The sequence below is a fragment of the Perca flavescens genome, chromosome 24 (genome assembly GCF_004354835.1).
Source record: "Perca flavescens isolate YP-PL-M2 chromosome 24, PFLA_1.0, whole genome shotgun sequence".
NCBI classification, from domain to species: domain Eukaryota; kingdom Metazoa; phylum Chordata; class Actinopteri; order Perciformes; family Percidae; genus Perca; species Perca flavescens.
The window spans coordinates 11222459-11234385 of record NC_041354.1 but is presented as its reverse complement, the minus strand read 5'-3'; the positions used below and the strand labels follow the sequence as shown (position 1 = coordinate 11234385).

The following is an 11927-nucleotide window of genomic DNA, read 5'->3' as shown; positions in this document are numbered from 1 at the left end:
GTGTGTGTGTGGGGTGGGTGGGTGCATGTGCGTGTGTGCATGAGCTTCTGTAAACCAAAGCCTGTGTGTGTGCGTGTGTGTGTGCATGAGCTTCTGTAAACCAAAGCCTGTGTGTGTGTGTGTGTGTGTGTGTGTGCACCTACGTGATTTCACTATTAACCACATCCTGTGCGACTTTGCATGCATAGGTGTCGTTCCCAGGATGTGTCCGATCGTTGTGATTGTTTCAGTCAGTTTTATAAGTCCTAAGAAGAGTCCATGCTTACTCCTGAATGTTTAAATTTATTTATTATTTATTTTGTTGAATGGAAATACAGCCGCACGAATGTAGGCGCTCTGTTTGTTTGTGAGCTTTTGTGAAATTGTTGTCGGATGTCTCCAGAGGAATGGCTGCCAACATTTTTTTTAAAAATATATATAGCAAAACAAGCAGTTCTGCATATATTGGTGAGGCGTTTTCTGCAAGTTCCTGATGCTAGGAGCTGAGGTAGTCCCAAAACAAATCAGAGCTACCCTTTTGGAGCAACCTCGTGCGGACTGAAAATATGAAATAAATTGGTTTCTCTCTCTCCAAATCCCTATCTGCTGCAAGCATTCCATCTCCTCTGCTGGGACACAGTCAACATATCACTTAGTGTTGTGCTGTATTTAGCTTCCTCTACCTCCGGTCCATTCAAATCACAGTAGTGAGGAAGAGGAAGGAGCAGAGACGAAGCAACATAGAGGGAGGCGAGAGTACAGAAACGAACGGGGCACAGATGGAGATGAGGTAATCTGAAGGAGAAATGAGTCTGAGGTAATATATGCATAATGCGTTATCTAATGCCATAATGAGGACGCTTAAACCATTCTGTCTATTCTTTTTCACCACAGAGAACACATTTCTAAAAAATGATGGAAATAGTAAAAGTGTGATTCATAATTTACTCTCCATGCTGCTCTCTGTTCCTATGGTGCCACAGAGCAGCGGCAGTAAGCAGCAAGGTGCTGTTAAACTCTCAGCAGCGGTGAGCTCAGCCAGCCTGTTGCTTTGCTTTGGAAGAAGAAAATAGAAAGAACTCCTTCCTTTACTTTGACCCACGGTATCTTTTCTCTTGTCCCAGACCTTACCAAAGCCTCTCATGTGCGCTCACGTTGTTGTTGGGGTTATGTTTTGCGTGCCTCCGGCTAGGCTGATAAAATATTGAAATTCACTGGAGTGACTTCATCAGATATTCTCAAAATCTGTTGTCTTGGATACAGAGCTGCCGGGGCGTCCACGGTGGTAGCGCGCGCGTGTGCGTGCGTGCGTGTGTGTGTGTGTGTGTGACCCGGACTGTTTGGATGTGCTCCTCGCAGGAGAGTGCACCTGTCTAAGAGCATTCACACTAACATTCGCACTAACAGCCTGGAGCGGCTCCCTCCCATAGAAAATGCAATTGTATCATTGAAGTCTTCAATGATCCTTTTTGGGATGCAAAGCGGTGGTAGCTGCACCTGCAGGGAGCTTCATGACTCAAAGTAAACACCTGAGCTTGATTTTGCAATCGACCGAAAATTGTCAGAAAATCGGGTCAACTGTCAAGAAGTGCAAAGCGCTCACCGGTTCTAGTTTCTCAGATCTTAAGATTCTTCTCTGTTGTAAATGCGATACGTTGGACAAAACAAACCAAATTAGAAGGCGTCGCCATTGGGATTGCTTTCACGACTACTCACTGACTCAAAAATGTAGGGCTACAGCAGATTCATTTATCAATTAGCCTGCACATGATGTTCTTGATCGATCCATTGATCCTTTAGGTCTGTAAAATGTCTTTCAGGAGCATGTGAGCTTTGTAGTAAATCAATAAAATAACACGTTCCTGCATGTACCGCACCTCATCCTTCACACGTCGGTCCCTCTCTCTACGTCTCACGTGTTTGTGTCTCTGCCTCGCACTCTCCCGTCTCCCTCCTCTCGATGTCATAGAGACCGCGACAAGCCGGAGCTTGCTTTTTTTTTGGCAAAACAGGACTTGCTGCACATTTAACACGGCCCTCAATCACGCCCTCCCTGTTCCCTTTCTCTAGCCTAGTCAGAGTTGTGTTTTTTAAAGAGGTCACAGTGATCACAATCGCACCTCGCCGCAAGCGTATAACCGCGATCGTCTCCGCGAGTTTGCGCCGAGGCAACGCTCTTAATGCGCAAGAGAAAGTAACGTAGGCGGATGTCCGCGCAACCCACCCTCCGAGACCAATCAGTAAGCCGACCGCAGCTATTTTCCACCATCAACAGATGTGCTACTTGTTGCCTCTCATCTCGCCCTGCTGCTAAATGCACACTGAAACCCTGTGCAAAATATCTCCTCTTCTTTGTAATCTCTTTGCATGCTGTAAAAAGAAAAAAAAAGAAAAAAAGGATCTCAGCCACATTTTACTGAAGCTGCTCTGCTCAGCTCAGCATGGCATCTATTAAGCCTAAGGAGTGTGGAGCTCAGGCAGTCGGACCGTGCGATATACACTCGGCGAACCGAGTCTCAAATCAGAGACGCAAGCCCTTTGCATCGTCTGGTATAAATAGATCTGCAATCGGAGCCAAAAGAGTTGAGGAGCACGCCCGAGGGGCTGTAAACAGATTGTGATTTGTTGCGAAGGGGGGGGGAGATGGAGGGAAGAAAGGTGGGAGGAAGCCACTGAACGGGGAAGGACGCAGAGCAGGGCCGGAGGATAGGGCAAGAAGAAGGAGGAGGAGGAGGATGGAGGGTAGTGAGAAGAGGAACCTGCTGAGAGGGAGGGTGAGGAAGGGAAGGAGTAAAAGGTTCAACTTAACGGACGAAAAAAAAAGCCTCCAAAGAGATGCAATAACCTGTAGTAATGTCCTAAATACACAGGGATGGAGAGATGTTCAAATCGTGACTTATGCGCAACTGTCGTGAGAGATTCCCTCTCGTGCTTTCAAAAAAAAAATGTCAAACTGAAGGAAAATTAGAAATGCTCAAAGAAAAGGAGAGAATAGGAGCAGACGTGGGGACTAGAGCTGGGCAATATATCGATATATCAATACCGTGATATTTTGGATATCGTAATATGGCATAAGTGTTGTCTTTTCCTGGTTTTAAAGGCTGCATTACAGTAAAGTGATGTACTTTTCTGAACTTACCAGACTGGTGTATATGTTCTATTATTTGCCTTAACCCACTTAGTCATTATATCCACATTACTGATGATTATTTATCAAAAATCTCATTGTGTAAATATTTTGTGAAAGCACCAATAGTCAACACTACAGTATCGTTGCGGTATCGATATCGAGGTATTTGGTCAAAAATATCGTGAGATTAGATTTTCTCCATATCGCCCAGCCCTAGTGGGGACACTTTGCTTCTGCTTCAGATTCTACAGGAAACTTTAGAGGACGCACTTTCAGTTTGACAAACTGGAATTGAACCGACGTCCCTGCGAGGCTGTCCGTCGTGTAAGACTCCGGGAAGCTCCTTCGCGCTCCCCTCCAGACGGCACACGTTTGTCTTTGTTTTGGTTTTGACGCCATATTGTCTTCTATCTGGCACCCATCAGTAAACTAAGGTATGCGTTGGACGTCACTGCACAAACGTGCTGATATCAGAGGTTATCTGTGTTGTGTGTGTGTGTGTGTGTGTGTGTGTTTTCACCTCTGAGGGAATCTACTGTATACTGCAACTGTAGTGCATTTTAATCACTACATGTGCCTGTTGGTTGGCCTGCAGTCACTGATGATTATCATATGATTGCTCAATTGATGAATACCCTCCTTATTTTCTCGATTACTTGGATCAATTGGTTTGGTCCAAAAATGGCGAAAGATGCATATTCAAATTTTAAATGTGTCCAGCTAACGGTGCAAAACCCGAAACACACTCTTTCATTATAAATCAAGACAAGAAAAATCAGCAAACTCTTAAACATTTAAAAAAAAAATACAAAGAAAAGACGTAACAAGAAACGCCCATTTTTACCAAATCGGCACATAACAATCACGTAACAAGAAACACAAATACACATGAAAACACGCCAGTCCTACACACACACACACACACACACACACACACACACACACACACACACACTTAAACAAAACTTTTGTGAGTTACAAGCAACAAAATGTCAAAATAAAAGACCCATACTGCAATAATGGCATACAAGACTACTGTAGCAACAGCTGAGATGACAATCAATCAATTATCAATTAATCATAATTGGGTTTAAAAACAAACAACAACAAACAACGATCTAATATGTCTTATATTATTATCCTCCAGTATTTAAATATCTGAGGAGCCTCAGTGTGTGTGTGTGTGTGTGGGGGGGGGGGGGGGGCAGTCCTCACTCATCTTCACCTGAAACCATCTTGTGGTTTTATTTGTTTGGGAAATGAAGGCGGGTTTTCCTTGGCCTTAGAAGCGAGGAAAGCAGGTCGAGCGGGGGAAAAGAGCCGAGAGGGTGAGGAGAGAGAGAGAGAGAGAGAGAGAGAGACAGAGTGAGTGAGAGTGCTGTGTGCGTGTGTGTGTGTGTGTGTGTGTGTGTGTGTGTGTGTGTGTGTGTGTGTGTGTGTGTGTGTGTGTGTGACGTTGGTTCCTGGAAAAGCAGAGGGCTGCAGAATAAACAGGCTGCATGCCTGAGACTGCCCTGTGATATCACCACTGGGCAAACGAGGGAGGAGAGAGAGAGGGAGAGAGAGAGAGGGGGGGTGAGAGAGTAGAGAGACGCCCACCATGTTAAACAGGAGGAGAGGGGCCGAACGAAGAGCAAAAAAGTGACGGAGGGGAAGAGCAAGAGAAGAAGTCAGATGAAGGGAGCGTACTGTCATTCCCTGTAAGAGACTGAAGGAAACGGGAGGAGGAGGTGCAGTGATAAGGAGAAGAGGAGGCTGCTGAAAACAGGAGGAGGAGGAGGAGGAGGAGGAGAGCACCGATGGGTACGTTTAACAACACCACTGATTCCCACCTCTCTCTCGGTCTCTCTTTCTGCGTCTCCCTCTATTTGCGTGGCGAGCAATTAGCGCTGCCGGGGTGACAGAGATGCCGTGTGAGGTCTGTTTGTGCGTATGCGTCACTATCAATAGGTAGAGGCTGTTTGTGTTGTGTCAGGGACTCAATATCTGTAGGAGAACATTCTGTACGGGGAGAGCGTTTGTGCGTATTGAGTTATGGCCACGATTGGAGCCGCAAACGCTTTGACAAGTGCAGTTTCCTGTCACATCTCCCCTGTCCTGTCTTTCTTTCCCTTTTCTAAAGCCTCTGACGTAACATGATTGGCTTGCTCTTATACATGCTTAAACTAATATTAGATCAGAAAAAAAGGAAAGTTTTTTTGCCGAAGGTCAGCAGTCCCAGTTCGCGTTTACCTTTGACATCAGCCCAAAACTGACCCTGTAAACTTACTATGGACTCCTTGCTACTTTCAGCCATCAGTCTCCTTAATAGTCAGCCAGACTCGGGCTCTCAAACTGCGTGGTGACTCATACAGATCCAGGTAGCAGTAGAAGTTAAGAGTAAAGCAAGTCAAATTGTTATATCTGTAAATGAGAAGTTTTCTATAATTTAGATTGTTTTCAAGATCCAACATCTCGCCGTCAAAACTCCCTTTTTCGTCTTTTTGATGCAGACTTTTGTGTCTTTCCTAACGAGCCCCCTGTCTCCTTTCCTTCTCGTCTCTTCAACTGCCAACCTGTAACCGTCGTCGCCTCTAAGCTGACCGAGGGCCAGAGAGAACAGCCAAAAAACTTGAGTGAATTAAATATTGGGTACCTTGTTAGTCGGATTCACAAATGGCAATAAGCTTCGGGCTCTTTTTCATGGAAGGAAATGAGTAGTGGAAATAAGAGGGAGACAAGCGGAATGAAAGAAGGCCTCTTATGACGGGTGAAATGTCAAACCTCATGTCCTGCGGGTCGAAACAAATGGACCAATTTTCCCTTTGCGCGCATTGTGAACGGATGAAGAAGACTGTCCCGACGACTTGCTCACATGTTGTTGTCGTCCCCCACATGTTGCATGTTGTTGCTCTGTTCTCCAACTGGGGAATTGGGGGCGTTTCACCTGCCGCGGTGGGGTTTTTAAAGGCGACGCGCACAGTTACAGTGCGTCTGCAGTGAGGATGATGTTCAGGAGTTAAGTAGTAAAAAATGGCTGTTTACATTTAAACGATCTGCTGCTGTATGTATGCCCTACGCCTTTATTTTTCAAACTTAGCGCGTCGCTGAGAATTATGTATCATAGGTCCATAGATGCAGGATACTTGGTCCCCGTCTCTAAACTTGAAGTGGAAAAAGGTACCGGCGATTTTCCAATGCAAAAATGCTTCTAGCAAGAGAGCTGTGTCTGTGTTTTTGTCAGAATTCTCTCAAATCAGTTTGTCGGAACGGGCCTGAGTGGCTTTTTGACGAGTGTATTTATGATCATTGAAGCTTTCCTAAAAGGCACTTTCACACTTCAAATTGTGTGGTTTTTGTCCAAGTACTGACTGCAAGTGTGACATCCTAAAAATATATCGTGAGAAATCTCCCCGGGTTTTAGGCATACATGCTTCAAAGTGGATAATCGCCGTGTATTTATTAAGGGACTGTATAAAGTGTATCTGCTGTGCGTCTGCGGGCATGTGTGTGGCTCTGGACCATGCCATTAAGTGTGCCAGCGATGGCGTGTTTGCCTCTTTATTAACACAAAGTATCCAGGCGAGTAACTCTGGCTCTCGCCGCGCTCTCTGTAAACATAGGTAAATAATCAGCCAATCGACTCCTATTTATTCAGATTTAATGGGGAGGAAGCCGCGTGATTGGATGGCTTCCTGTGCAGTGATTTGTGGGTGGCTGGCCCCGGCTCAAGGACCACACCTCGCTTCAGGTCAATGCAATCTTTGTCAGATGTCGCCAGGCTTCGTGTGTAACTGCAGCATCAGTCATAGTGTGTGTGTGTGTGTGTGTGTGTGTGTGTGCGTGTGTGCGCGTGTGTGCGTTTGTGCGTGTGCGTGTGTATAGAAAAAGGCATCAATGTCACTTTTTCATTGCTAGATCGGAAGCTTTATTCCCATGAGAAGTTTCTGTCATCACCTCTTTCAAAAAAATAAAATAAAAATAAAAATAAAGATCAGGGGTAGCTATTGAAAAACGCTAGGATTTCAAACACGGAAGATGGTCACCAACACGGGGTACTTGAAGCTGCTGTGAGCACCTCACCACCAGCATGTACTGTATGTGTATATCAGCGCCAGCTGATCCAACACTGTACAGATTGATTACTTTTGACAGACGCTAAATATTTAGACCTTTTAGACTGTTATCGCTGGTACAAATAACAGTCGATGCTTCTCAATTACAGGCATCTGTTATGTTGCCCGTGGCCATAAAGGTGTTTTATTATTGTGGTGAAACTCCGCTAATTTGATTTATCACTCTAATGTCGCTGTTTGTGTGTCTGAGTGAGCCTGTTGGCTACAGTTTGAGAGCAGTTTTTCATCCTTTACCCTTAAATACTGTCAATTGAAAGTAGAGCTGAAGATCTTTGCCTGGTTCGGGTCGGGTTCGGTCTTAATTTCTATAATTAGACACGGGCTCGGGCTCGGGCTCGGGCTTAGGGGTTGCGTGGGGCACGGTGGGGGCCTTCGCATGGTTGGGACTGAGTACCCAGGGCCCTCATGTGAGGAGGGCCCAAAAAGATGCTAGAATGAATAGCTGTGGATGCGGGAAAGGGGCCCATAGAGAATACCTTACAGGGCCCAGAATTTTGTGCTATGCCCCTGTCGGGCTGGGGCTTTTAAAAAGCTGTCAATCAAAATGTACCTGTCCGGCTCGGGCCGAATTCGGGCCTAAGGCCCGATTACAGCTCTCATTGAAAGCTTATTTTAAAATACATTTGCACACCGTAGTGTTTGTACAGCTATGTATTTCTTTCACCGAAGTTGCAGAAAAGCTGGTCAACATTAGAGAAGGTGTGAATTAGAACCACAAAGCTTTGAATCCCTTTTGAAAGCCTTTTGATGCTTCAGAAGCGATGCTAAAACTGGCGCCAGATGACGCTGCAGTTTGGTGCCAACAGGTCTCTTTTTAGAACGCTCATACCTGCATTCCTGAGCAGGTAATTAAATAACATTTTGAAGAGCTCTGATTTAATCCAATTCAGCGGCACAATGTCTCCCCTTGCAGTTTTACTAACTAACTCCTTAAACACCTAAAGGTGCCTTGTAGAATCCCGTTACAGTGATGTGTAGCTTTGCAGTATAGTATGTTTCGGTTCTGTCTCACTAGGGGTTGGGAAAGAAAAATCCAATATTGTGTGATATCTTTTATTTATTCCTTTTTTTCCAATGATTCACCTAAATATTTTCTGTTTACACGGGAACGCTGACAACGACTACATCATGTCCGTTTCCAGCAAAAGCAGAAAATGCCGAAAATACTTTTTTACAAATGAAATAAATTTCCAACTGACATGTGATGTGCACTCTTCTTAGGGAACAAGTGGTCGTAGTAGTTTTTAGAAATTCAGAAAGTTGCATGATATAGAAGTGTATTATTGTATTATTCAACTTTTGTTTGTGTTAAAGGTCCCATGACATGGTCCTCTTTGGATGCTTTTATATAGAACTTAGGGGTCCCCTAATACTGTATCTGAAGTCTCTTTTATATAGGCCTTAGTGGTCCCCTAATACTGTATCTGAAGTCTCTTTTATATAGACCTTAGTGGTCCCCTAATACTGTATCTGAAGTCTCTTTTATATAGACCTTAGTGGTCCCCTAATACTGTATCTGAAGTCTCTTTCCCGAAATTCAGCCTTGGTGCAGAATTACAGCCACTAGAGCCAGTCCCACAATGAGAAGGAGAGAGGGGGGGGGAGGGTGGAGGGTGGGGGTGTGGCCTTGACCAACTGCCACTTGGCTCGTTTGAAAGCCATGATGTCTCTCTCTCTCATGGGTGGGCCAAATTCTCTGGGTGGGCAAAGCAGAGAAAGGGGAGGTAATCTTGCTCCTTATGACCTCATAAGGAGAAGATTCCAGATCGGCCCATCTGAGCTTTCATTTTCTCAAAGGCAGAGCAGGATACCCAGGGCTCGGTTTACACCTATCACCATTTCTAGCTGCTGGGGGGACCGTAGACAGGCTGGAGGAACTCATATTAATGTTAAAAAACCTCATAAAGTGAAATGTTCATGCCATGGGACCTTTAAAGAAGGAAAAGTAAATTGCGGTACTTTTAGAATCGCGATACAAATGGAATGGACACCCATGTTTCGTGAGGGGCCGACCCAACATCCAAGAGCATGCAGGCGCACTGTGTGATTGTACCGCTGTTCCAACTTCTCTCTGTCTCCCCTTCGTCCCTTCAGTGGACATCAACTCGGCGCTGCCCCTGCGTCTCCCTCCAGCCGCCATTCCCATGGACCTGCGCGTGGACCATCACCAGCAGCAGCAGCAGCAGGTGTCCTCGCTCTCTCCATCCAGTCCAGGCCCGGCCGGCGGCGGCGGCGGCGGCGTGGTGGGGGCCTCGGTGCGCGAGCAGCAGCTGCAGCAGGAGCTGCTGACCCTGAAGCAGAAGCAGCAGATCCAGCGGCAGATCCTCATCGCCGAGTTCCAGCGGCAGCACGAGCAGCTGTCCCGCCAGCACGAGGCCCAGCTCCAGGAACACATCAAGGTATACTGTTTACATTTCTGAAGGGTTAGTTGATGTGAACGGGCGGCGGGATGCGTTCAAGTGCATTTACTCCCTAGGCCCTGTGTCATTTTGAGGCACTCGTACAAGGATTTCCATTTGAACGTGGCTTTCTTTTTGTACACTACAGTTTGCAAGGCGCAAATACTGCACTTTGTGAATGCCACTGTATTTATTTGACAGCTTTAGTTACTTTGTAGATTTAGATTATTGATATAAAAAAAAATCAACCAATAAAACATGATGTGTTATTGTAGATTTAGCTTGTATATGTCATTATTATGCAATGTGCCATTCTGCATAATGAGTACTTTGAGTATATTTTTTTGCATTTTAACACTTTTACATAAGTTAAATTTTAAAGGCAGGACTTTTTTTTTTGATAACTTTATCACTTTGTACAGAGTGACATGCAAGAGACGATACAAGGCCTGTTGAGGCTATCCTAAGCCTCGGTATGGATGGCATGGTGTTCTCAACACATAGCAAAAGATCTTGAGTCCAGGCATTGATTATCGTTGGGTGGTGTTCCCGTTTATTATAAAAAAAGTAGAAAAGGAGGTATTTCACATAAAATAGTACTTCACCCAGCGTGGCTAATTAATAAAGTGCGGGGACTTGCTGTCAGTGCAGTGGGTGCTCACGGCTGCGGTAAGAACTGTGTGTTCCCCACCATCCACACCTTGCTCTCACTGATTGCCACACCTGCAGATATATCCAATTCAGAGTGACATACCACACCCAATGCAATAATCCCCCAAGTGGCTAACATAAATATAAACTAACTTAACCTAACCAAAAAAGGTGAATATAAATGGCTCCTACAAGGCCAAATGTTTGTTTAACACACATATACAGTATGTCCTTAATTTGGACTAAAATGATTGCTGTGGACATCTCAAAGATTGAGTACGCCTCGTTATTCAAAGAAAAAAAACAACGTCATCGATCGCTAAAGCTGTAGACGCACAGCAACCAACCATGTACATAAAGCAATACAGTTCAAGTAGCACAAAAAAGATCGAGAGTAAGCGTTCCTAAATCACAGCAGCAGGCTTGCAGCCCAGTCCTATTTGGAACTTTACTAAACAAAGCCGAGGCAGCTCTTGATTCAGTCTAGGTTCTCTTCATTAACAGACTGAACCCAGCCGCCGAGAGCAGCGCCGCCAGCTTTAAATCATTCTGCTCTGCGTAAAGAGGGAGCAGAGAACAAGGAGGCACTTCAGCCATAGATAACAGCAATACGAGGGTGTGTTTAGAGCTAGGGAATATGTGAAAAACAGACTTTTTTTTTATTTTTATTTTTTTTTTTTTTAGGACTGATGTGCAGGGTTAGGTGCATTACATAACTAAACCCTTAAGGATGTTTTATGCTTCCGCGTCATCTCCACGCCGTAGCTACGCCGTCGCTCCTACGGCGTTGTGACCCTTTCGGAGTTCTGCGTCGGGGTCGCTTTGCATCGCGGTGCATTTCACCTCCATAGCGCTAAGATATTATATCAATATCGTGATATGAGAGTAGACATCGTCTTAGATTTTGGATATCGTGATATGGCATACGTGTTGTATTTTCCTGGTTTTAAAGGCTGCATTACAGTAAAGTGATGTCATTTTCCGAACTAAGCACACTGTTGTAACTGTTCTATTATTTGCCTTTACCCACTTAGTCATTATATCCACATTACTGATGATTGTTTATCACAAATCTCATTTTGTGAAAGCACCAATAGTCAACACTACAATATCGCCTCTGCATCGATACCGAGATATTTGGTAAAAGAAATATCATCCAATAACACACGCTCTAATGTTCAGGAGTGCATTTTAACATGAAAGACAAGCGTTTGACTCTCTCGGCGCACTGCGAGTCAGACTCGCTTTCCACGCCGAGCAGTACGTGCCGGGTAGCAGATGAAGCCGGGATCACACGCCCATATCGTAGTGACCTGGAAATACAAAGTGAATCTAGATCAGCCCGCCCACACTCCGAGTCTCTAATACATCAGGGCCCCCCCCCCCCGAGAGCACCAGAGAGCTCCTGTGGGGCTCAAGTGTCATATAAAAATATTCCAGTGTTTGTTCTTTTTTAGAACATTACCGCTGTAATGTGAATTGTAACACACGCAGATTCAGCTGAACTACTTTTTCAGGACTTAGAAGAAATAGTCTAAAAATGGATTAGGAGAATAGGAGATTGGAACGTAGTGATTCTTGATTCATACTGGACTCGTCTTTCTCTTATTCCTTTTATTCATACGTACCCTCTTTCTTCTACCAGCGTGCCTT

The 11927-nt window shown here is 44.9% G+C and overlaps 1 protein-coding gene across 5 annotated transcripts in view; it reads left to right on the top strand.

Moving 5' to 3' along the window:
* The window catches only part of LOC114551115 (histone deacetylase 4), a 60245-nt gene that overhangs the window by 16558 nt on the left and 31760 nt on the right, over positions 1–11927 (top strand). For all 5 annotated transcript variants that reach the window (XM_028572205.1, XM_028572207.1, XM_028572206.1 and 2 more), the window contains one exon: positions 9319–9623. In XM_028572205.1, coding sequence (XP_028428006.1) covers positions 9319–9623 — 305 coding nt within the window. The remainder of the gene's footprint in view (positions 1–9318; positions 9624–11927) is intronic.